The sequence below is a fragment of the Balearica regulorum genome, chromosome 3, assembly GCF_011004875.1.
Source record: "Balearica regulorum gibbericeps isolate bBalReg1 chromosome 3, bBalReg1.pri, whole genome shotgun sequence".
In the NCBI taxonomy this organism is placed as follows: domain Eukaryota; kingdom Metazoa; phylum Chordata; class Aves; order Gruiformes; family Gruidae; genus Balearica; species Balearica regulorum.
In genome coordinates, this window is record NC_046186.1 from 36,985,170 (window position 1) to 37,010,733 (window position 25,564).

At 37.3% G+C, this 25,564-nt stretch overlaps 1 protein-coding gene across 1 annotated transcript in view; it reads right to left on the reverse strand.

The window, feature by feature from the left end:
- Nucleotides 1-3,010: 3,010 nt before the first annotated feature.
- The window catches only part of ELOVL4 (ELOVL fatty acid elongase 4), a 30,745-nt gene continuing 8,191 nt past the window's right edge, over nucleotides 3,011-25,564 (reverse strand). The window contains exons 2-6 of the mRNA XM_075747565.1: nucleotides 16,857-17,044; nucleotides 13,453-13,533; nucleotides 6,715-6,886; nucleotides 4,397-4,524; nucleotides 3,011-3,887 (exon numbers count right to left, since the gene is read on the reverse strand). Of these exons, the coding sequence (XP_075603680.1) occupies nucleotides 3,612-3,887; nucleotides 4,397-4,524; nucleotides 6,715-6,886; nucleotides 13,453-13,533; nucleotides 16,857-17,044 (845 nt within the window). The 3' untranslated portion in view covers nucleotides 3,011-3,611. The remainder of the gene's footprint in view (nucleotides 3,888-4,396; nucleotides 4,525-6,714; nucleotides 6,887-13,452; nucleotides 13,534-16,856; nucleotides 17,045-25,564) is intronic.

Sequence of the window (25,564 nt, forward strand, 5' to 3'; positions counted from 1 at the left end):
CAAAATATTTATTACACTGGAAGAAATAGCTCTGGCTTGTCCGCCATTCTATGTCTAAAATGACTGACAAATACTATTTATGTCTGCAAGACTGATATTGGATCTATCGATCACTGAAAACTGCTTCATTTTACTGCTTGAGCTGTAGGAACTGTTCCATCAGGTCCTGCCAACTTCACATTAAAGAAATATAATTTAATTCACATATTGAAAGAACCTGCTAAGAATCCATATGTATACACACACACCATGTAGGTGTACACACATATATATATATAGACAATTTGTATTTATTTTACACCGACAAAGTGCTAAAAGAAACCAATAACTGTCACTGCTAGAGACGAGGCTAAATGAAATGGTACCACTTATATGGCATCAAATAATTATGAGGCTCTGATCCAAGAGCTTCAGAACTGTTAGCAAAAAAGTATCTTTCATTGGCAAAAAAGAAAATGGTTTGAATTTCACTTTTAAATAAGCTGGAAGCATTTAGAATAAGAAGTTTAAAATAATACCATGCAAAGTAGCTTTTATAATTTAAATTTCAGTTCTCTGTATAGCAAACACACATTTATACATATATTCTATTACTTTCATTGTAAAATTCTGAGGTGCCTTGGACTCAATGACGACTTCAATGAATCTGGCAGTATCTCACATGTGCATCATTGCCTCAAATTTTTAGAAAGAAAAAGTTTTACAAATTCAGCCCTGTATTCTGTGAGTCTGGCTGCATAGTCAGAAACAGAAGTATTGCACTCAAGACCACGCCTACAAAAATGCACATTTAATAAGGCCATTATATTAAAGATTATAAGGGGACTCAAGTCACTTGAACAATCAAATATATCATAAATAGATCTAGGAAAGCCATATTGCAGAAGATGGATTCAAAACAGCGGTGTTCCAGCAATTTAATAACTGATATTTTTCCATGAAATCCCAATCTCTCAAACCAGTTTTACCCACAGGGCCAGACAACATGATGTGTATGTATGCATGCATTCTCACAAGGCGTTGTTTCATTTTTTCTTCAAAGTTACCAAGTGCCCCAGAGTTTGAGGGTAAGATTCTATCCAAGTTCTGCCAATAAAGTTCAAGTTGTTATCACCGTTAAGCAGCTTCCATGCATAATGAGGGGAGAGAAGATTTGACTTTGTTATTCAAATATTTGCCAACATGCAAGACATAATTCTTACTTTACAAAGTGTAGCAAAGACATAATTCAACCTGTACTGGATATTTCTCAGTATGCTCCTTCAGAGCTAGATCACATTAAGAGTATCAGTTTATCTGATCTGGCTTACCAAAAGAAAGCGCAAACAACCAATTTAACACAATACAAGGAATGATACAGATTTACAAGTTAGCTGCCCACATCCCATGGCAAATAGAAAGAAGCTACCCTTTCATCAAAGTGGGGTAAGCTACCTTGAATTTACAATAGGCTAAGTGTATTCACACTTGTCACTACTTTGGAGTAGTGGGTGTGCTGTAAATCTGCTAGCTTGCTTTGTAGTTATTTGCTCCTTTGGACATTCCAAAGTTACTCAGCCAGCATTTTGTCTTGGTAAAGGGTAGTGGCATTTGTCCAAGGAGGAAGGGTAGACCACTACCCCTCTTCCCCATGCCACACTACATAAATACACAGAGTTATGCAAATGCAAAAAACATCAGTACAAAGGCTGGAAGAATCACGAGACATAGCAAATAGGAAACTTAATGGTCACATGCATTACAGTTCAGCAGAGACTTTCTTTCACAACCACATATTCTGCCATAAAATCCACAGTGGTGGAGACTATGGATGAACTACCTTCCAGCTCAATCAATTCCAGCATTATTTCCGAATACCACAGACTATATCCAACCCTTTTATTTTCCTAGGACCTGCTTTTAGGTTTAGACAGCTTTTAGTATAGGGAGAAGAGACAAACCAGAGATACAGATGATGTGGCCAGACAAATAGATAATCAAGATGCAAAAACTATTAAAGGTGTCACACACTTTACACCTACAGCTCTTTTCCTGCAACAACAGTGTCACTTGCTGGATGCAAGTTTGTCACCATGAATATGTTTTTGACCAGAGCTGGGAGGAATGCATTTAGACAGCAACAACACAGCTCTTGCAGTGATGAACAAGCAACATGGGAGTTCAGGATATGGTTTCTAATTCCACCCCTGTCATTGCATGCTGAGCAGCTCAAAACATCTCTTAATAATCACATTATTTGGAAGAAGAGTAACGCCTTCCATATTTTCTTCATGAAAGGAGCAGTAAGAAGTCCATTAATGTATTACATAGGATGAAAAGCCATCTAAAAGGCTTCTATTTATTTTAGCAGTTTTGACTACAAAATTATTAGCAGAATCACTTTGTCAATTAGGTTGAAAGCTGAGAAAATTTTGGGAAGAGTTTCAGAAGCCCATCTTTGATACTCACATTAAAATGGTGGCCTGACTACTAGCAATACTCTGTCTGCAAATGTCTAAACAGAGTTTTGATGGGTATCAAGTAGTAGCAGCATTTTCAACATTTTGTTTGCTGTATTTAGTACTTTTTAACCGAATTCTCTCCCCCAGTAAAGTGACTGTCTTGTAGTTAGCATGACTACTCATACATGCAGCATTTCTAAATGGAATCACATATTATTGTTTTCTCTCCACCATATTATTATCTTACCATTTTCAGTATCAGCCAGCACCACAGGTTTAATGCAGGTCACAGACGACAAGCAGCAGTCCTACTTCTACTGCTTGCTTCAAACAATGTGTTGTTTCATATTTATACATTCTTAAAATGTTTTCTTTACTTAGCTATACTAAAAGTACCACCCCAAAATTTAAGTTTACATTGAAAAAGGTTATTGATGACTTGACCAAAAAATTCTGCCCAAAGTCCCTTTTACTCCCACAGGAAATCATATTTTCTCCTGAATTAGTGTTAACAGATGTTTATATTAGAGGACTCCATATTTCAGAAACCAGTTATTTAATGCTCAATATTCTTTTCAGCAGATGAAGAGGTAGGTATATTTCCACATGAGAAAAAAAACAAAACAAAACAAAACTGTAACAGACAATTAAATCAAGTAATGTCCGAAAAGTCAAACACTGTTCTGACAGCACATAATGTGTCTGAAGATACTCTCTAAGGAGGACAAGAAAATTTGCACATTGATTAGATAATACGTCATAATTTGAAATTTAATAATTTTCTGGAAAGAAAACACAAGTATCCAAATGCTACTTCCCTCCCCTCCCTCCCCCCAGAGAAATGTGGATGTCAGCAAAACTGCCTGTATCAATGGTAGTATTAACTTTTGGACTGCTAAACATGGAATCAACTGCAATTCTTCCTTACATTCACCAACACCAGCAGTCTACAAGTTTACACAGAGACCATATGCATGATAATTACATAATTACAATAGAAATTCAACTTTAGTGTTGTTCTTAAAACAATCTTCATAAATAATGAAAATACCTTTGTTCTAGCTCTTCAGTAACCTAAGGTTAATTGGTACAGATAGTGGTTTTTTTCTTCCTCTTATAAACCAAACTGGAGGTTCCTCACTGCCAACAATGGTTAAGGCCTGGATCGAGTTACTCTCCTTTTGCTTTTCCCTTTTTCTGCTTTTTTCCATTTTCCACCACTGCATTATTTTCTGGTTTGCTTATTCCATTTGCAACAGCACCATTTGCTATTTTGCCATTCTTTACAGGTTCCTTGGGCAGCTTATATGTCCGATAGTAGAAGTTACCAAACAGGAAAATGAAGGTGACAGCATAGAAAATTACACCCCAGTGCATCCATTTAGGGAAAGGACAATCAATATAAATAGACAAGGCTGTGTGGCCAATAGTCACATGGAATTGCACCTGAAAGACAGAAAATACAGAATCAAAAAGGTCTTGATATATTCTGTAGGTCTGACTGCACCAATGTATACCGATGCACTAAGTTATGAAAACTACTAAATTAGAAGGCGGTAGGGAAGCTGTATTTGGCTGTCGCATCATGCATGCACACATATGCTTGACCAGGGACATCAAATTTATTGCAGTAGCTGGCACCAGTTTTCAGAAGTAGGAAAATGAGAAGACATTAAGAGATCTGGATTTTCTCTACCTTTTGAACAGGTTTTTACTGGTTGTTTCAACTGAATTGCAAAGTCGCATTAGACTTTACTCACACAACTCTTATCTATGCTGTGGATTTTTTGAGAAATGACGTAAGTACTTCCATCTTCAGGAAGTATTCTAACTTGAGCTGTAAGTATTAGACAGCCAAGAACTTCTGGAAGCAGTAGCATCTGCTCCAAAGCTCTGCAAATGCAAATCCACTCAGAGGTAATACCTTCTGAGATAAAAGGAGAAATTTTACTTACCAATTGCAATATGGTCAAATATCGTTTCCACCACAGGTATTTCTGAAATTTAGGGCCACAGGCAGCTAATCCATAATACATGTACATAATGACATGAATAAATGCATTCATCTGAGCTCCAAAAAAAGCTGTCCAGGAACAGAAGAGAAGACTGTCATGTAATTTTGAAAAAAAGAGAGAAATCTTTTCTAGTATTATTCATGTGATAATAAAAGTTGTAAAACACAAAACACACCAGGATTCCATCTTCGAAATATTGACTAGTATAGTATAGACCTGACTGCCAACATGTGCTGACACAAATAGCTGTTCGTGCAAGTAGTATGTCACATCTTTCATGGAACTACTTCTGCAAAAGCTTTTCATAAGATTTTTGTTGAACAGACATATATCACACTGATTCCACATTAGTTATTGTAGTATAGCTGCAATTGTTTTGCTAAAGGATTATTAAAAGCTGTATTTGACAATGTAAAGCATAAAGTATCAGATTCTGAACTTAAATCTTTTAAACTATTTAAATGCAAAAGGTTCACACCTCAGCAAGTCAAGAAACTCATGTGGAAGTCTGATGAAATAGACCAAGGAAAGCATACAAAGCAAAACTTCACTTGTGGTTATAAGACATTTAAGGGCATTGCCAAGTGAGTTTTGTCTAAATTGCTCATCTTTAGTTTCCTGATTCATGACTTAAAATATCCAGCATTCTTAAATATATAAATGTATAACTTTTTCCAGAATGATCCATGCTGGAAATGAAGATGATAGTTCTCATTTGCACTAAGATCTCTTTGCTCTGTCAAGATTAGCAGCCATTTAACAGAAACAAATTATATCTTGTTAAGGTATTCTTACACTGTCAGAGAGACTCAAAAAGGCTCTAATGTATAAGATTAGGGCAATACAGACAATAGCTGCTGACATCAAACAGCCCAGATGCCCACGTGACCTAGACACAGTTAGTTATAATAGGGTCTAGCTTATAATAGATCTGTTCATGTAAGCAATGTGCTATCAACTAGAAAACAGAAGAACATAGATCTATCCACTTTTATGCAGTAGCGCTACATAAATGCAGAAGAGCAACTGTTGCTTTTCCTTTTGCAGGGTCTAAAAACTAGGAGGCAGTGCAAGAACACCAAAACTTAAAATAAATTTGGAAATACTTGCAACTGTTATATTTAAAACTGTTGATATTAAGCATGGAAAGTCTGAAAAGGCAACAAGGGAGAGGGCATTTTGAGATATCCAGGTAATTTTTAAGTCAGACTACAAGTAAACATCCAGTCTCCAATAAGCTTATTTTATGGGGGCAGTAGCCAATAAAGATCATGAAATGTCTGCTTGAGTACCTGCATCCTGCAGATTACTCGGGAAAAATTCAAGGATAGTCACAGATATTCACATTAAATATTTCTTTTTTTGAATATAAGCGACCACTCAGTACAAGATATCTATAGTAAATGACAGCATAAACCCACCATGCATTAAGTATTAGTGTAGTTTGACAAAAAACACTGCAAAATCTTAGTTGGTTTGGTATTTACTGCATGTTATTTTCAGTGGCTTAAGCCTACAAAACACAAACAAACCAGGGTATTTTCCCTGAACCCTCAGCTCTGTAGAGCTTATAATTTGAGAGAGACAAGACAAAACAACAGGAACAAGGGTACAATGCAGGCAAAGGAGGATGCGGCAAGTACAATGGAATAAAATCCTTTGATGGGGGCTGTAGAAAGGAAGCAAGGAAAAAAAAAGGCTGATATAATGAGTTATAGACTTGTGTCATTATGAATAGGTTCTAAAAGTTAATTGACAGATTTATTGGCTCACCTTCAAGGGAAGGTTTCAGAATTTTATACATGCCTCTTTAAAAAGAAAGAAAACCCCAAACTCAGATATAATGCCAAAATAACGTCACCATTAACTTAATTATATTTGCATACAGATTGTGGGCCATAATTAGATTTTGCAGTTTTCTGTATCTGCAAAAATTAAAGTTAGGCAAGGCATGTTCATCTTTCTATTTCATACAGAACGAGGATAATTTTGAAGACGGAACTTGAGGCTTGCAATTGATGCCCATGAAGAAAAAGAGTTTTGCAATTCATTAGATTATTGCCGTGTTATCTTTTCCTCCCCCATGTTTCCCACAGAGGAAGACTGTATGCATTAAAGCTACTGCACTGCTTCAGTGCTATTTAAACAGTCTTTTATATTATAACATTAAGTCTACGAAAACTTTTTTCCATTGATCCCAAGCAATAATAATTCTCTCTTATATCCAGTCAAGAGGATATGGGAGGAAGGTAACTTACCTTGTCCACCTGCAACCCACTTAATACCAATCCACCACAAGGTGAACATGGTGAAATGGTGATAGACATGAAGGAAACTAATTTGGTTAAATTTCTTCCTCAGGATGAAGAATACTGTATCCAAATATTCAATTCCTTTAGAGACATAATACCACCATAAAGCAGCAGCTATCTGCAATGAAAAAAAGACAACACAGAAGATTTAATGATTCCAAGTTGAATGGAATCAAGTTCTGTCCACCTATCTGCTGCAAGAGAAGGATACGTCTTCCTTCCCCATATCCTGGTAAATGTTGAGGTGGAGTCATCAAACATCTGATGGTATGAGAATAACAAAATGAATACTCCATTCACCTGTTCTGGACATGGAAGTATTATTCTGAGTCTACTGCTCACAAATCACAATCATAAAAAATAGGTAACATAATTAAAAGCTTTGCCATCTCCAGTTTACCAGTTAAACATAGGATAGAGAATGAGGACACAAACTCCCTAAGCCTTGCAGGAGAAGACTACCACAGGGCTTCCTGTACTAATGAGGCAACACTTTGATGTGGTCAGAACAAGGCCGAAACATTATGATAACATGAAGCGGCAAAGGTTGAAACCTTATATAAAATCTTTCGGTACCACAGGCATATGAGCGGGAAGATTCTAAATCACTCTTACAAGCTCGGTGCGGTACAGATTTCACATCCCTTAAGGCAATATTCCTCTCAGCTTCTTGTGGCCTGCTCTGTACCCCTGCCTCTGGAAACCAACATTCCTCCAGTGGCTCTGTGCCATTCAGGGAATAGAAGAAACAAGATCACGGGAGCCACGCAAGCTGCAGAGATATAACCCAGCTACCCAACAGGGCAGTGCTACACACCCAAAATTCTTTTTCTAAGCCACCCATTACAGTGGATCTTGCCCAAGATGCAACATGAATACGGCTTCCTGCTGAAACCAGGATATTGTTGTACCAGGTAAAGCCCAGAAGCTCTGCATAGCAATTTGCTAATACTATGATATGATGGTATGGTAGTGATGGGGACTCCCTTCGAGATCCCAAAGCATAGCAATAAGTCTAGTTCCTGGCATCGTAAGTCATCTAGCTCGTTATGCAAGGGTGGGACCAGAACATATCCCAGATGGTGACTCACATAGAGAATGGAAAAAAAAAAAAAGTTGGAAATGGCACCACCAGCAAGGAAAGCAGGCAATGTCACAACACACCTATTTGCAAGAAGTTCACCTCATCTTTCAGGACTCATCTGATGGCAAATCACACTTTCTTACCTTAACATGGTATGAAATAACCCCACCACCCCCTCAGTGCCCAGGGGAGACAGAATAGGTAAGACAGCAATAGCTCCCCTTCCCAAACACACACATGATGTTAAGCAAGTGAGAAAGGGGAATCAGGGCAACAAGCAGTGCTACAGCCCTGCATGGTGTTTTCCTCCACCTCTCCAAACTGGTGGGAAAGGAACACATCTCTCCTCAGAGTAAGCTTGTCACAGCCATGGACTGGTGAACATTTTAGGAGAGATTACTGCAGAAGCAAAAACGCAGCAAGGGAGCAGAAGAGTGCCGCAGATCTGCATTGCAGACTCTGCAGTTTCCCAAAGGGACTGCACAACTCACTGTTGCCAAACTGCAGACTTCTATGTATCCGCTAATGAACACCCTTCTCACTTGCTAGACATGATTTAACCTACTTCAGGTCTCAGGAAGAGGCAGCAGATTTTGTCAATTTTATATAAAAATATACTAGTATCTGTGAAAGTTGGAGAGAGGCTTAATGATAGAAAAGCGACTCCCACAGATGTTGGAGTTCCCAGACACACAGGCAAGATGCAAGAATCATCAATGTATATATGTTGCTCAATATCCAGTACAGTTCTGCTTCTGGGACAGGTAGTCAGGTGTTTAATAACACCCACATCAAGGCTTTGTCTCACACCCATGGATTAGCATAACAGTCCAGCATCTTTTACAGATCTTTGCTAAAGCTGCATCTCTTAAATAAATTAAGATAAACATCTTTTCATCTCATGAGTTAACAATAAACACTTTGGACTGTATCCATAAAACAACAAGCCAGCACTACAATACTGAAACTCTGTGGAGCTCCTTCCTTCTGAGAATCAATAGGCCAGCTACAAGCAACCTGCCATAAAATCTCTTATAAAGCTGACATGCATTTTGTTAAAGAAACAGTAGACCAGTAAGCCAAATAGCCAATTCACTGCATGACATGGAGAAAAATGTAAGTGGAGAAAAATCCAAAAAAACAAACTTATGTTTTATGCCCAAGATGCCACAGGCTCGCTATATGCTCCTGGATAAGACATTTAACACACCTCATTCGTCTTCTTTTGAATTCCACCTGCCTTGCACAGAAAGCAATTACAGTCTGTGGATCAAAATCAGCTGAACTTTGGATCAAAATGCTTCCCATTATTTAAGAACAAAAATACCCTCCATTTCTTTGCAGAATTATACCTGCTGATTTTTGTGTTCCTGTAGATTTTTTTGCCTGAAAGCTCTTTTGCTCTCTTCCTATCATAAAATTTTACTACCATTTATTCTCAAACCTGATAGGTTTCATGTACTGATGATCTATTTCAGTGCTCCCAATGACTTATGCAGATGTTTTGACCATTAGCTTATCGATGCAGAAAAAAAATGAAGCTGCCGTTAAGTCATTTGCCTGAGGCCATGCATGCAATCAGTGTCAGAGGGCAGAAATAAAGTAGAACAATACACTGATATGTAAGCTATGTCAGGAGCAGATGGCTACTACTAAATTTCTTCCGCAAAGCACCAGAAGTTAGGACCTAACCTGTAGCCTTTCTTTGGACACAGCATGAAAGAAAGATTTAGCTTACAAGAAAATGTGCATTAAAAAGGCATATTCCTGAAATGAATAATACTATTCACAACCATACCTTTTCTGGCAATTTTCATACGCGCCAATCTAAGTCTGTTAAAACACCAGATGGCACAGAACGATTACATTACAGCCTAGGATTAATGGGGTCAACAAGAGGTCCAATCCCATAACCTCTGCCTGCTGCAGGGTTTTTGAACAGAGGGTTGTTTTAACATGGGACTCTGTTCCTGCACCTCCTTCCTCATTTCAGGTTGGAGACAGTTATCCACTAAGGGGTTTGAACGGACGGGTACTTCTTAGATGGTAACAGTAATGTGAAAAATTAAAGTGGCTTTTAAAGAGAACTCTTTTTCCCTGCTTCAGTTACAGAATTTTGTTTACAGGACCATGAAGTCTATTTTGTTAAGTTTCCTTTTCACAGAAGTTTAAAGTAAATTATTACTATATTTATTTCATAAGAGGAAACCACTCAAGCTCTAGACATAAATACAAACAATGCAGATTACAATTACAACACAGAAGACAACCATAGCTCAGCTTTACGATTACGATCAGCACACTTAAAACTAGGAGGTAACTAATCCACATAGCCCCAGAATCCTAATTCTCAGCTCTCCAGAAATGCTAATAAAATAGATGAACTTTGACCTGGGAAACAAGGACACACACTATAAGCAGAAGGGGAAAGTGACTACTCACAGACACTAACATGCCTTAATTTAGACAGTATTAGGAAATTGTTCACTCCAAATACTTGAGCTTCCTAAGGACTACTACAAAGCACGGATTTAACACCTCAGCCCTTTGCATTTATTATTTTGATTCCTAAGCTATAACCAAAAAAAGTCTTCCAAGATGCAGCTGCAGCTCCTTCAAAATCCCTTATTGGGGATTTCTTCCCCTTTTTCTTTCTTGTCTCCTATGAACATTTTTTTATAACCAATTACAAAACACACTCCTCAACTTCCTGCCAGCAGTCAGTAAAGTGGCTATCTACTACACTCAAAAGACAAGTCCTTTAGAAAGGACTTTCTTTCTGAAATTGTGGAATCTCATTTCCATCTCTGATTGCTCCAGTCATCCATTGCCTCCTGTAGAACAACAGCCAAAGGAGCCTGGATGAAACTAACAGGTGTAGGTAGGTTCAAAACAGTAAGTAGGAGAACCAGCTCCTTCACGCTATGTGTAAGCCACCTACAGAATTAACTGTCAGTGAAAGCCAGAAGTTTGATAAAGTTGAAGAAAACATACAGACAAATTCATAGAAGAATATCCCCTTAAAAACTGGCAAAACAAACAGGCTATGTCTGATTTCTGTGATTCTATGACTTAAGAGGTCTGTGAGCTGCAGATCGCAGGTGTTGCTAGACTCTACAGGGGAAGTGCCACCACATGTGCTTACACTGTTTCCTTGAAATCACCATTGGCTTACTGTCTTGAGACACAATGCGGGTTGAAGAGGAGAAGACAAACATTCTCTGGCACCCATGACAGCCAAACTTTTTTTTTTTTTTTTTGGAACCATTTACCAGCTCCCTGTACTCCCTCGAGGAACAAAAGATGGTTTCTTGACCCCTCATTTTGAGCAGGAGCTTTGGTCAAAAGGGGCCACTACATGGCAACATCATAGTGGCACATTCCCAAAAAGCTAGAAACAGAGGTCATACCAGGATTTCTAAGTTTCCATTTAGACCAGCACATGCAATTCATTTCACATTTCTCAATATTTTAGTTTTCTAAGCCCCACAATAAAGTCATATATGAAGCTGCTGCTTCCCAGAGCATGTTCCATAATGCTTTCTGGGCTCAGTTCTGTCTCCATTCAAGTTAGTCCCAGTGTCCTTTATCTGACTAATATGGGACTCATTTACTCATTCTCTTACAAATAAAGTTATTGTATTTGTAATTAATTCTACTGTTGCAGTGCAGCATTCCTCTTCAGAGAAAACCTGGTGCCAATAGATCCTAGACATTTAGTATCGAGATCTGTTAAAAAGGTATGAGAGATGTGATACAAGGTTTATCAATTCTAAAGTCAAAACTGCAAAACAAAGCCCAAATTTACTTACATTTAAAAATTGCTTTTGCAGGTTTATATTAAAAAAAATGATGGTGAAATGAATCTTGATGAGGTTTTGGGGTTGGTTTTTGTCCTACAGTGTCAAAACCCAACAACATACCTTCTAAAGGCAGAGCATGATACGCTGTAAAGCAGGCCAGACACATATCCTAGACTCTCTAGTTCGAAAAAGTAAACTTGTGGAAAGTGTAGTTTTCTACTTGCGACTTATTTACCTAAATTAAGAATTCATTCAAAAGAACTACTGTATAATAATCAAGATAAGGGTCTTGACTGATAACATACTATAAAGTTGCTGCAACAACTTGAGAGAACTCCATTTTCCTTGCTTCCTCAACTCTCTCACATGATACAACATAAATTTTTGAAATAAAGTTTATGCAAATCCACAGGTTTGCAAAAAAAAAAAAAAAAACCACCTTAAAAAAGTCAGGATATCCAAAGAATAGATATTGACAGAGCAATTTTTTTCTTTTCTGGACATATCATATACAATAAATACATTGTGCAGGTCATTTGGCCTTTATTTCATTGTATAACAATGCTTTGTTTGTTGTAACGATCAAAACAGAAGATAATTTGTTTCAGCACAGCCTCCCACGGACAAGCGCACCTAAAAGTGAGGCTATTAAACAGAATTTTTGCATGTTAAAAGTCATTACCTCTTGTACTTGGCTATTATAAAAAATCCTTCAATATATGCCATACCAGTTGAGTACAAGGGCATTCTATTTTGCTTATTTATTTTTAAAAAAACACAACTGTGAAGCATTTGCTATAATTGGCTAGATTTTGTTTGTAAACAAAATTATTAACAGAAGTATTCTAGTGACTGAAATAGTGAGTGCAGAGTATTGGCAAAGGTGAAAGGCGACTACCATAAGGCCAATAAAAATCTACGCACAGAGTTGTTCTGCAATATCCATGAGGTGTCAGATTCAAATGTATTCTTCTCAATACAATCCCTGCCACGTGCACAAGCTTCTGAGTAATGCTACCCATGAACAGTCACCTTGTAGACAGACATTTTTCGAAATGTGTTTAGACTATAACACACTTTGATTACATTTTCAGGAACACTTTCTAATCTGTAGATGAAACTTGCAAGAACAGCTGAGAGATTCTCAAGTGTCAGCTCTGCCAGAAGATAAGGTTTAGTGCATGAGCTAATCAACGCTGTTACGGAAATTAACAAGCCTCTGCACTTTGATTTTAATTTGAATGCTTTCCAAAAAATACTCATTTGAAATTTAAGCTTCTGCAATGAAACATACTGATAATACATTTGCCAGAAGCCAGCAAGACCTCACGAAGCCAATCATGGATAAAGGAGACAAAAAGTTGCCTCACCAGTATGAGTAAAGTGCAACCACAGTATATGCTGACAAATCTTACTTGCTTTGATCTAGCTGGAACACTGCACCTTTACCATGGTTACTCTGGTATCATAAACTTCAGCAAGGTCTAGGAACCAAAGTATGTAAACAACGTTTATCTTGGATTGTACAACTGCAGATGAAGCCATGGATGGTATCTTTAAGACTACTCTTACTTGTGGCGGTCACATCAAAGTTAATGCAAATACACTGATGCACTTTGATTAAATCTGCTATGTGCAATGTAGTCAAACCTGAAGCGATCTGTGAGAATATAACGGGATATAGTCATGGCTGACAGCAGAACTTTAGAAAAACTATTTTCAGACAAAAATTAAGCCATCATGTAGCGCTATATATTACATACACTCATTTACAAATACAAAAGAAGAAATACTCACCCTAACTTCATAAACATTATCTGAATAGTCCACAGTCTGGCAGACGTAGCTGTACCCTCGAGCTCTTGATGACAAAAACAGCTGAAAAAAATTGAAGTCAGACATGAGGGGAAAGATGCCACATAAAACATGTTCATAACTATTATCAGCAAGTTTCTTGCTACATCAAACTTACCAGAACAGAAATATTTAAAATATCTTTATCAGCCCTGACAATACTACTGAAGAAAGCCAATATTTAGTTCTAACAACCTGTTGTTACACAGTACCTATTTTTTCCTTGCAAATGAAGAAGTACTCATTTTTCCCTGCATGTATCTGCCCAGATAATTAGAGCCCTGTACAAATTAGTAAGAATTCCAGTATGACCTTAAGTTATTCAAACATGAGTTTTCCTTCCGACAGCTCTAGCTTCAGAGACAGAAAATACCTAATTGCTTTCACTATGAGTGACAGAAACACTATTCCCATGATGGATTAGAGAGAACTCTCTCCAATAGACAGAGATTAGATAATTTGGATCTACTATTCTAAAAACAGTATACCAATCAAAATCCAGAAAAAAAATCAAACCTGAACAGCCAATGCTAAGCAGCCATAAAACATCTTGAAAGAAACTGGATGAAGAAAAGTTCCCCATTTCGTGCCAACAGAAATGGCCTAAAGCACATGAAGTGCTCCTGTAGGGCCACTCCAGATAAAGCATGTTGCAATAACCTTAACAGGAGAAGACAAAGTTGACATTTGAGCAAGTTCCCATTGAAAAGAACATTTGCCTAGAGCTGTACAAGATTCAAGTAACACTTATAAACTTGACATTCATAAATGTTATGATCCAAGATTGTTTAAAACCAGGTAATCCCACCCTGTTAAGGATCAAAAAAGACAGCAGTGGAGCAGACATAACCTGTAAATTGTGAGCTGTAAAAGTAAAGAAGGGTGATACGAAAGGATTTCCAAAATAAACATGGGTAGGCACTGACTATTCTTACTGCTAACCTGACTTCCATCTCATTTAGACTGAGCTGGAGTTGACTTCGGTAAGACAACTTGCATGCAGCACTAGGAGTGCAGACAGATGCAGAGACCAGTGTTATCCAGGTAAAACCAACATACAAAACCTTGTGAAACCTTCAACTTATTTGCTGCACATGTCTGTTAAGGAGGGAAGTGAAAGAACCGTCCACAGAAATGATCCTAAGAAAGAAATTCAACTACTTCTGCACCATCCAAGTCCATTTACAAACAGCTGTAATACCACTATTCTCCAGCGTGGTCCCACAGGGGCACGAGCACATTTGATAATATCAGAGAATAGCAGGGAACAGTTTAGTCCGCACTGTTGCAGACACTAACCAATCTCTACTGCAACCTACCTTGGTCAAATTACCCAGTTCACTTGGCAAAAGGCAGTAAATTCACTTCACCAGACTGCCTCAAAGTAGAACAAGAAGAAATTCAAGATTTTGTGGCAAAACAGGGGCTACGTGTCTGGGACTTCTGCACGTTCTAAGCAAAATTTGCTCCTAATTTGAATCTGAACTTGAGTCCAATGTATGGGAGTCTTGGACTAGACAACCTAGTGGTGCTTTACGGACTTACCATTTTAATGTAAGTATCACAGATGAACAATACAGCTTGCCATCAGGATGATTATTTAAACACCATCTAAAGGCATTTCACATTCAAATTTTGTTCTCAGCAATACCTAGAAACTTTACAGTCATTCACAAAATACAAATTGTGTACCATTTTACCCGTAACAATTACATTAATTGTGCAAATTACAACAGTGGCACACTGGTGTTGTTAACCCCACATAGACTGAAGCAGAAGTTGCCTGGTTAAAGGGAACAATTGAAACTTGAACACCTTCCTCCTATCAGCCTCTAAGATCAAGAAAAGACACTTCCTGTAAATGTATCCAAAGCCTTAACATCCATTGAATAACAACCTACCATTTGAAATAGCAGGAAACTAGAACCTCTGTCTGTGTCTAAAACTATGAGCTTTCAGCCAATCAGCAGCAAATGCTTCTTTGCAGTCCCCTTCATTTTTATGTTAATTCAGTGATTTGGAAATGCCATGCAAACACTTGTGTTATCCTATAAGCAACACAGGTTGGAAAATGAATTGATCACAAGTCTGGTATTATTCAGCTTATGGATAAACAGAACCAATTTAAATAAGTGAAAAAGACAGTCATGGCAAAACCACTACAGAATTCATTTCAGAGGAGTTTCAGTTTTTACCCGCCAAGATGATTTGATTTCATCCATTCCCACAACTATCCTTGAGTGTCAGCATTAAATTCTGTTGTACCTGTATGTAGTATTTTATTACTTAGTTGAATAGTGCAAGGAAACAAATTTAGACAAAATGACAACTGAGGTGTGATGGCTGAACTTTTACTGAATGATGTCTTAAAAAATGACTGAAATCAGTTATAATTTTATTATAGAAGGTCTGGGGAAGGCTCAACATGCAGAGCATCATCAGATATGCCATGCTTTCATGGCAAAAGTACAGAACAGATCAGCTAGAAAAAAAAGAGTTCTGCAATGCTGTAATTTTAACTGGTCTGTTCATTTGCTTACTTCTGGAAACAGATTTTGCAACTTTATGATCTGAGGTCTTCCAGAAAGAAGACTCTCAATCCACATGAGAAAAGTCACAGCAGCATAAACTACCCCTTACCATCAGCTATATTCTGGATAGCTATCCTTGAATAATATTTACCAAACTGTTAAAGTAATCCCATTCAGCTACTGCTGAAGAGCTGATCTATTGCATTGTTACTAGTCATTTCATCTGCACAGAAAACCTAACAAAGGAGAAATGCAGCAACACCGAAATTTATTCAAATTAACACACTCAGAACATTGCAAACCAAATATTAGAAGACTGTATCCTTTTATTTTTATTTAAAGATACAGTTCATTTTAATTCTTATTCTAAAAGATAACTTACAGACAAGATACTTTTCCTCACTACAGACATCTGAATTTCTAAAAGTGATAAACTCATTGAAAGCACCAACAAACAGCTCAATTTCTAACAAGATACATTCTGACACACGTTAACATTATTAAAAATACAATAAGTTACAAGTATTAAATCTATACAGACTTTAGTTAATCTGTCCAGTATTTACACTAACATAAATCTAAGAAGAACTTGGAATAGCTAGTACACAAATTCACTCTATAGACTCATTTAGTGCATTTATTTTCAAACAGAACATACCTACTTACACAAATACTCACATCAAAGGCAAACTCAGCTTTAAAAGTCTATGCAAAACATTCACCCTCAACAGATGTCACGAATATGAAAGATTATTTTCATTTTGCTATCCATAGATGCTTAAATAGGAATTCCCTCCTGCAAGAGGGCATACACACCTCTTTGAAAATGAAGAAGTTGAGTAGAACCATTCCAAAGTTGTAAACAACCAACAGGAAACGTAACTGGAAGGGCTCTCTTGTTTTCATCCATTTGGGGCCCAGCCAGACAGTGAGGAGATAAATAGTACTTATAGTCAGTGTTGGAAACGGAGACTGCATCAAGGGCCAATCATCAACACGTTTGTCTGGAGGGAATGAAGCAAACAGAAGGAGTCAACAAGGTCTGAACAAAATGCATCTCAACATCATTTTAAGCATTCCATTTGTTAAGTATTATTCTCTCCTGGAATAGCTGCATCAGATAGTAGAAATATAACACACTCATTCTTTGTAGGAAGGTTAAAGAAAATAGTTTAAAAAAACCCCCACTATTTCACATTACCTCACAGAGATTTTTTTATGTCATGCAAGTTCTATTGTCCAGTTCTACAGTCCAAAACAACAAAGCAAACAGAATCACATGAGCCCAAACTCAACCCACTAATCCCCCGCAAAACAATTTTGCTTATGATGAACAGTGACTGAAGCAGCAATGTAACCAAATATTCAACAGTGCCACAAATGAAAGACACACAAATTTGGTAAAACATTGATAAAATAGCTTTTATTACTTTAAGATTAGGCACTAAAAAGCCTCCAATTAATTTTATACAAGTTATATGATGTTAACAAAGTACCTTTGCTATTAGATGTAAGTCAGTCTCATACGTTTCAGACACAATACTAACAATGTTACTGGAAAACAATGAAATAAAAGAGTCCAAAGGGATGGTTCTAGTTAGAGTATCCTGTGCTGCCATACAGGAGACAAAGGTTTTATTTACAGTCTCCTTCAGTCACTCACGGGATCCAGAGTTACACATACTCTAGAGCCCAGAATATGCTATATTAAGTTCTGGATTTGTACCAAAAAAAGGACTCTTAGCCTGATGAACCAGTGACTTCTAGGATTAGAAGATGGCTCTGCTACACAGGTGGCAAGGGAAAGACTCCAGTGACACCTTCTTACTCAGGGTTTCCTTCCCTCCCATATGAAGGCTAATCTCTAGTTACAGCAAGAAATAAAAGCCAACTATTCCATAACTATCAATACTTCAGATACTGCACAGCTCTACGATGCTAACTGGATTCTTTTCCAGATGCTTAGGCCAGTTGGAGTTTAGATAGAAATCACACCACAGGGCTCCTTGGGAAGCTGAGACATTTAAAACACCTGCCTTCAGTCATTTGTGGGCAATTTCACACATAGCAATGCAGTTGCCCACAGACTTACCTAGAGAACAAGTTTCTTTTGGAGAACTGTTTTTCTTCATGGTAACCCAAAGACAGTGAACACCCCCTGCCCCCCACACCATAAATTAATTTCTGATTCCAGGCATACCAACAGGTAAGTTAGAAACCCCTTCTTATCTACAAAATGAGGAACTCTGATGCAACGAGGAAAGTACAGAACAGCACTGCCACTACTCCTCCTCCACTTCTTTCTCGTTTCCTTGGTTGCCCTTAAGATCATACATTAGAACCTCATTTTAGGAGCAGATTTCACGAGACCTTCTATTTCTAATAAACAACACATATTGTTGAAAGATGGTGTGCATGGTACTGACTCTTCTTGCTGACACTGTCAGAATGATGGGAGTCAGCCTTGTGACTGCACCTACCAACAGAAGCCAAGAGCAAGATAGGGCAAGGAGTACAGGTAGGAGTGGCAAAAAATTCAGATAGATTGTAGAAACGCAGGCAGTGAAATAGAACTGAAATGAGGAAAGACAGTTAGTTACCTCTTACTTTTCAGCAAGTCCCTGGAACAGACACTTCTATTACAATATAACGTACTGTCTGTAAAACATGAGAACAATTGCTTTATAGTACAGTATAGTGTCTTGGGATGTAAAGGAACAGCCCCATTTTCCAGACCTCTCAGAATGCCTCCTACTGAAGCTGAAGTCACACCGCTGCATTGCAATTATTATACTGCTGTCTCCCTTACACTTTACTTCCTGCTTGTTTTTAGCAATTACTCTACCAATCTAAATTTAAAAATAGAAGATACAGCATCTATAAGACAAGAGAAATTGAGAACCTCATCATCCACCTGATACGAAGCAGGGGCAAAGAAAAAAGAAAGGTTTCACTTCTTAATTAGAGATAGCTCTGGGAATAGCCAATGTGTGACATGCTTTAATCAAATCCGCATCTCACTTCAGATACTGTAGTGTCCAAAGAGTTAGGAGCGGGTGAGACAAGAGACCTGGTTGCTTTCCCAGCCTTCTTGCACTAAGTAATATAAAGAGGCAAGGACATATTAGGGAATTTGTCTCGGAATTTTCTAGCCCAGTGTTTCATGGCATCCTGAACACTGAAGTGGCAATACTAAAAATGTGAAAAAGGAAGAAGATCAGAATTTTACCCAGGAGCTGAATGTTCCCACCCACTGCTGAGAATAGGAAACCATGACCTATCCCAGATTTCTTTTTGTGGCAGGACACAAAGATTCCTAGAGGGAAGAATGAGGATTCACTAGAAGGTGAAAGGGAAGACAAAGGGAAAACTTGTATGAAAGACCAGGTGCAAGTAAGCTTTGTCTCACACTTCATCAGGACTGTAAACAATTCTTCCACCTACTTTCCACAAATACTACAAATTGAAGAACTTAACTTCAGAAAACCAAGAGATATATTTAATTAACTCTGAACAACATAAAAGCACCTGGGTAGCTGCCATTATAATTCCATACCCGTATCACGGTTTCAGCCTGTTACTTTGCACAGGGTTTCTGGACAGTGAGTCACCACATCTCAGAGACAAGACTTAAAGTATTTGAAAGAAAGGCATAGCTCACTGATACAGACTGCGTAACACATTGCCCGGGGAATCTATCTGATTGGGATTTTGGGGGCCTGACCCCTCCTAGGACAATTAATTACACTTTGAACACAAAATGAATGTATGAGAGGGAATACAATAGGTGATTCCATTCTGGAGTACATCCTGGCCAAAACAGAAGCATATTAATAGTCAAAAAGTTTATTGTAATCCCTACTTTGTTGTAAGACCACCACCTTGCATTTATTTTGAGGGCATTTAGGAGACTCTGCATATGATTATTTTTTACTAATAATGTGGCATCAGAAAACAAGCTACTTTTCATCCCAGAAATTGCTAGATTCAGAAACTTGTTCATCACAAGATCTCTCCTGGATAATACAAAGTAATTTGTTCAGTTTTAAACCAGCTCCACGCACCATTCTTGTTGCACAGAAGATATTACAAAACCAATTTCATTTCAGTTTACCAGGCAAGCCTGCTTGTCCATGTTCTACACAGAAAACACAGCTACATGCAAACCCTTGTCCCAAATTTCTTTTCAGATACCCTCTTTCAAACCAAGATAAATTCACTCATGTGAAACCTCCCAAGCTACTCCAGCACCCTCCTCCCTCCCACCCCTCACCCTGTTTTAGCAAAAAAAGCATAATTTTGTGTCCTACTTACTAGCTGGTGCTGATGACCACAAATGGTTTCTGCAAATTACAGAGAACTGTGATAGCTTAAGGGGACATATGAGTGTATTAAATCCTGCAGTACTTCACATGCACTAGGTACATTATTACCTGAAAGATGAAAAAAGCTTGAAATAAAAAGGCCAGCTCCCTGAATTAAAAAATCCCTCCAACTGCTTTGAAGCAAAATGACCAATGCCTTTACCTGATTAAAATTGACAGAGACTGACTGAATCTTTCAGGGGATTACTGCGTTTGTCTTTCAAATCCTAAGACTCAGATTCTAATTCGATCACAAATAAAATGTCTGTTGTGATGGCACAGCCTGTAGTACAGTGCTTTTTTTGTAAGGTGAGAGAAGTTTTAGAACAAACATTTAAAGTTGCACTCAATTGTAAAAGCGAATCCAGAGTAGAATAAGGCATCTGCTAACATGTTCCTGATAGAAAATTACTGTTATGTAAGGAAAGAATATGAAATGTTTATATACACAAGGTTTTCCTGTCATTTTGTGTATATACCTTTTAAAGTTTCACATTGCAAAGACAAGAAATAGAAGAACATATATACATATATAAATTGTGTGTGTGTGTGTGTATATATATATATATATATAAAAAAAAATAATTGAAGTTGCCCTGAGACACCTACCCTTACAGGATCTGATTCTTTACATGGGGCAATTAACAGGAAATACACACATAAACCCCTCTGATTTATTCTTCCAAAGGAAGAACAAGAGCAGGACCAGTGAAAAGGACTGAATATCATACCCAGTAATGTTCAAAGCGGACATAATTAACCTATATTGCACTATGGAAGGCAAATGAAGATGAATTTCAATAAGTAAGGCTGCGCTGATGGTGACTTAAAGTTAAAAATCACAAGCAACTTCTGTAGAACATACTGTAAGTGTATCCATATGCAAATGCTTCTGTTAAATGTGGTTCAGCATTTCCTTTCCAACAGAGAGGATTTTTGATAGCTAAATTTCCTGCATATTACTGAGCCTATGATATTTTTTTTTCTTTCCTCAGGAAGTACAAACTTTAAAAATAAGCAAACAAATGTATAGCACAGTTGCTCCTACATTTATCAGGAGAAATCCTGAAACAGTACAGTGGTGACTATCTCTGCTTTTAATATTAGTTTTAGAGAAAACACTACATAACTAAAATACATGACTTTTGAAATTCTCTGCATTCATATTAGATTCAAAATCAATACTTAGTAAGTCTTTATTTTGACTTTAACTACATACGTATTCTTTAGCTATAAGGTTGCTAGTCACTAATTTATCTGGAGCGCCTTTCAAAGTTATTAATAGCTATTGATACTATTCTCAGAGCAAAGACACTTACAGTGCCAATCCAGCACATCCATCTGTCCAATTACATTTCCAAAGACACTGCAGAAATGATGGTGACCATTTAAAAGTGTCTCTTAACAGAGCTCTCTGCAGATCACGCTGTTTATTTTACCAAGAAGTCCTCTCAAAGCCCAATCTCAAGTTTAAGAAAGATTTCCTTAAACAACTGAAATTTTAATTCCACAATAGAGGGAAGGCAAACCAGTATTACCTAATTGGAGTATTGTTCTATGAACTACACTGTTTTAATTATCTAAGAATTTCATGCATCTTGTTACTAGCAGTATAATTGAAGGATATTACAAAATGAAAACACATATAAGAAAACATGTAAGAAACATAACTTCATGGATCTTAAAATGTTTACAAAGTTTTCACATTAAATTCCTTTGCAGTATTTTAGTGCCTCCCTCTCCCCCTTTTTTTTCCCCTCTCTGGTTACAGATTAATATTCTATCAACATACTTTGCTTTCAGCATTTGTATTAGAAATACTGGCTCAGTCCTGTAAATATTTACAAGTTAATATAAGGTTCACTGTGGCTATACAACCACTGCAGGCTGGCTCAGTTCAAAGTAAACTAGAATAAACATCTACATGATTAGACTCTAGGCTTTTAAACTAAATGGAGTAATGCAACAGGATCACTTCAAAGTATATTTACTGTTAGCAGTTTGTAGAGATTCCAAGAAAAAAAGTTCAGTCTTTGACTAACTAAAACCTCAGAACACACAAATGGAACAAAAGCTGAAGCTGTGAACTTAGCCTTTAAAACAGTACATGACTAACTACATGGGCTGCACAACTTGAGACTGAAGACTTAGAGAAGTAGTATTACAGGGTCAAAACTGAGAAACCGTGTATCTTTGGATTGAATACCTACAAAAGTAATCTTTCTTTTCACTTATTTATTACAATTTTAATAGAGCAGTTTATATAACCCAAAATGAGTGATTCTTTTAAAGGTCTCCAGTACTTGAATTAACTTGTCGGCTTTGATAATTGATTATTCATTGCACATATTGCACTCTAATCCTCAATTATCTCAGTTTATCAAGTTTCTTTACAATAAATCCTGTGATAGAGGATTGAAGCTAGTGCACAAACTAAAATAACATGCCTATTCCCTAACTCCTGTTTCAATCAGAAAAAAGTCTATGTCCCCCTAGGAGGGATTGTGCAGATTGCTGCAGGAAAGCAAAAGAATAGGGACACAAGGAACCTCCAGTTTATGCTTCTTTCTCAGCTTTATCTCACCTACCATACTTGGCAATGTCTTCAGTTTTCTGGCACTATGGGTATTTCTAAGGAGTCTGACAGGTACAGTCTGATACCTGTACCTAACTCAGGAACACTGTAATCTAGTATAATCTACAAACCCAAGGCCATGAAACTTTCCTTAACACGTTTCACCTAAGAGATCTTCCTTAGAAAAATTTCCCATTTTACTATAGGATGTCTTTTCAGAGGCAGAAAACCCAGTAGAATATATAACAGCTTGCTGCAAAATGTTAACTAGACCCACTGCATAAATTTGCTCCCTAAATCCCAAAGGATTAGGATTAAACTTTAACCAATTCACGATACTTTTCTCTGCTAGACTGAATACCCATCTTTCATCAATTTTTCCCCCTCCTCATTTGGGTAGTTATAAGCAGCCATCAGGTCACTGAGTAGCTGCTATTTTTAAAAATTTTATTTAAAGAAACACCTTATTTCATTCACCTGAAGGTGTATTTTCCAATCCTTTAATTATTTTCATGGCTCTTCTCTGGGTACTCTAGAAACATTTAAATCAGCCTTGCACCTGTTTAATGGGCAAATTAACTTTACCAATCAAGTCTCTACTGCTTTCCCTCACAGAAGAATTCTGTATTATCACAGTAACATCACAGCATCAGTGGTGGTTATGAATGGCAAGCAAAGAGGTCAGTATGTTACTGGTAAAGCTAAGGATGACGTACACACAATGCTATTTGGACAAAGGGTCCCAAAACAGCAAAACAGCTGGCCTGATTTATGTGATTTTTTTAAATACAGAACAGTACAGATAAAACATGTTTACTTTGATCTTTAAGAAAGAACAGAAATATCCGAGTTAAGCATTTTGTCTATACCCAAGCTTTAACTAGCCAAGAACAAACTAATTTGTTTGGGCTGAGAACAAGAGACACAGAAATTTTATGGCAAAGCATTGCTGTTTTAACAAACTATGAAACATCAAGCTAAGATGCAAGAATAAAAATATTCAGTCTCAGGCACAATGAAAAGCATATACTCTGAAAAACAAGACAACAAAACCCACAGATTTTAAAAGTTTGCAGATGAAGCTGTACAAATTCTGTTGCACTCAGAAATGAGATGCCTGCCCAAAACGAAAAGGACTACAGACAGACTAACAGGTACTGCCTATAACCAGCTGTGACTTTGTTTTAAATTTCAGGGCTTTGTAATTGACTGTTTAGTCTTCTTTACAGCTATGCACAGCAACATAAAATCAAAATACCACACAGCTAAGAACATCTCCTGCAGCTAATGAACACCTGTGTAATATGCATGTGTTTCATAAACTGCCATTAAAGTAACAGGAATGCCTAATCCCAATTTGATGTTAGACGGTCAGATGTATTTTAACTACTATTCCTGTTATTCTAACTAGGATTCCAATCTTCTTGGGACTCCCATCATTCAATCACTAATACCATATTGTCCCTGTGCCTGTACACAGCAATTACAGGATACATTTCTTTCAAGACAAGGATAATAATGGAATTATGAAGTTCAGGAGTCACATCAATTCACCATTAGGTCTCAGGATTTTCAATTCTAAGAGATTGCCTTGTTCAAATTATTTTTTTATTTATCTCCTCCGTTGATTACGATTATTTGTGAGGACAGTGCAAACACTCTGCTTCAAGGAATAATAAAAATATAATCCTCACTGAAGCTTACACAAGATTTGCAAGATAGTAAGCCCTTGAGGCACATAGCATTCTCACGTTTGTCAAATCTTACTTTTCCAAACATCACAAAAGCAAGATAAATTCCCAGTGCAGTGGTACCTGCATGCCTTTTCTTAAATGTTAGAAGTTACAGAACAAACAGATGAAGAAAACAAAACAAACAAAAAAACCCCAACAAAACAGAACAAAAACCCCAACCAACCCATGCGATGCAATTTTATGAACTAGTTGCAGAACTCTATGATCCAGCCCATGTCTGGGTATTTCTAAAGAAATAAAAGGGCTTTACACTTTAATAAGCTTTCCTTCTACAGTGTTTACTTTATTTAAACCTTTATTCATACTTCCCGTGTCTTAGCCAAAACTGTATTTCTGTATTTCTCTCAGACTGGAGAGGTCATTACCTCACACAAAAGTGATGAGTTTTGGTACTATGAAAATAGTTGTAGGGGTATCAGTAAGCAGTAATACAAACACAGGATTTATGCACATTCAATGTTGCAATAACAGGTTAGACTATTGGCCCATCTACTGTGATTCCGAGTTTTATAATGCCAAAGGGGATGATCATAGAATAAATCTTCTCCAGAGACAGATATTTTTTTTTTATTAGACTCCCTCAGTTAGAAGCTAACATCCTTGAAAAGTGTGAAGGATTATTAATAACAGTTTAATAATAACTCTGCAAGGCCTTATCCACTGTAGAGAGACATGTGTTACATGCTCAGCATACACGGGACAGTAAGTTCAGCACTGGTATGTGTCTCACTAATGTGCTAACACAGCGGAAGGATACTGATGCTTAATCACACAGCAAATGTAAACAACTTATATTGCTGCTCTCGTAACACAAAATGCTTTGGAGCTGCA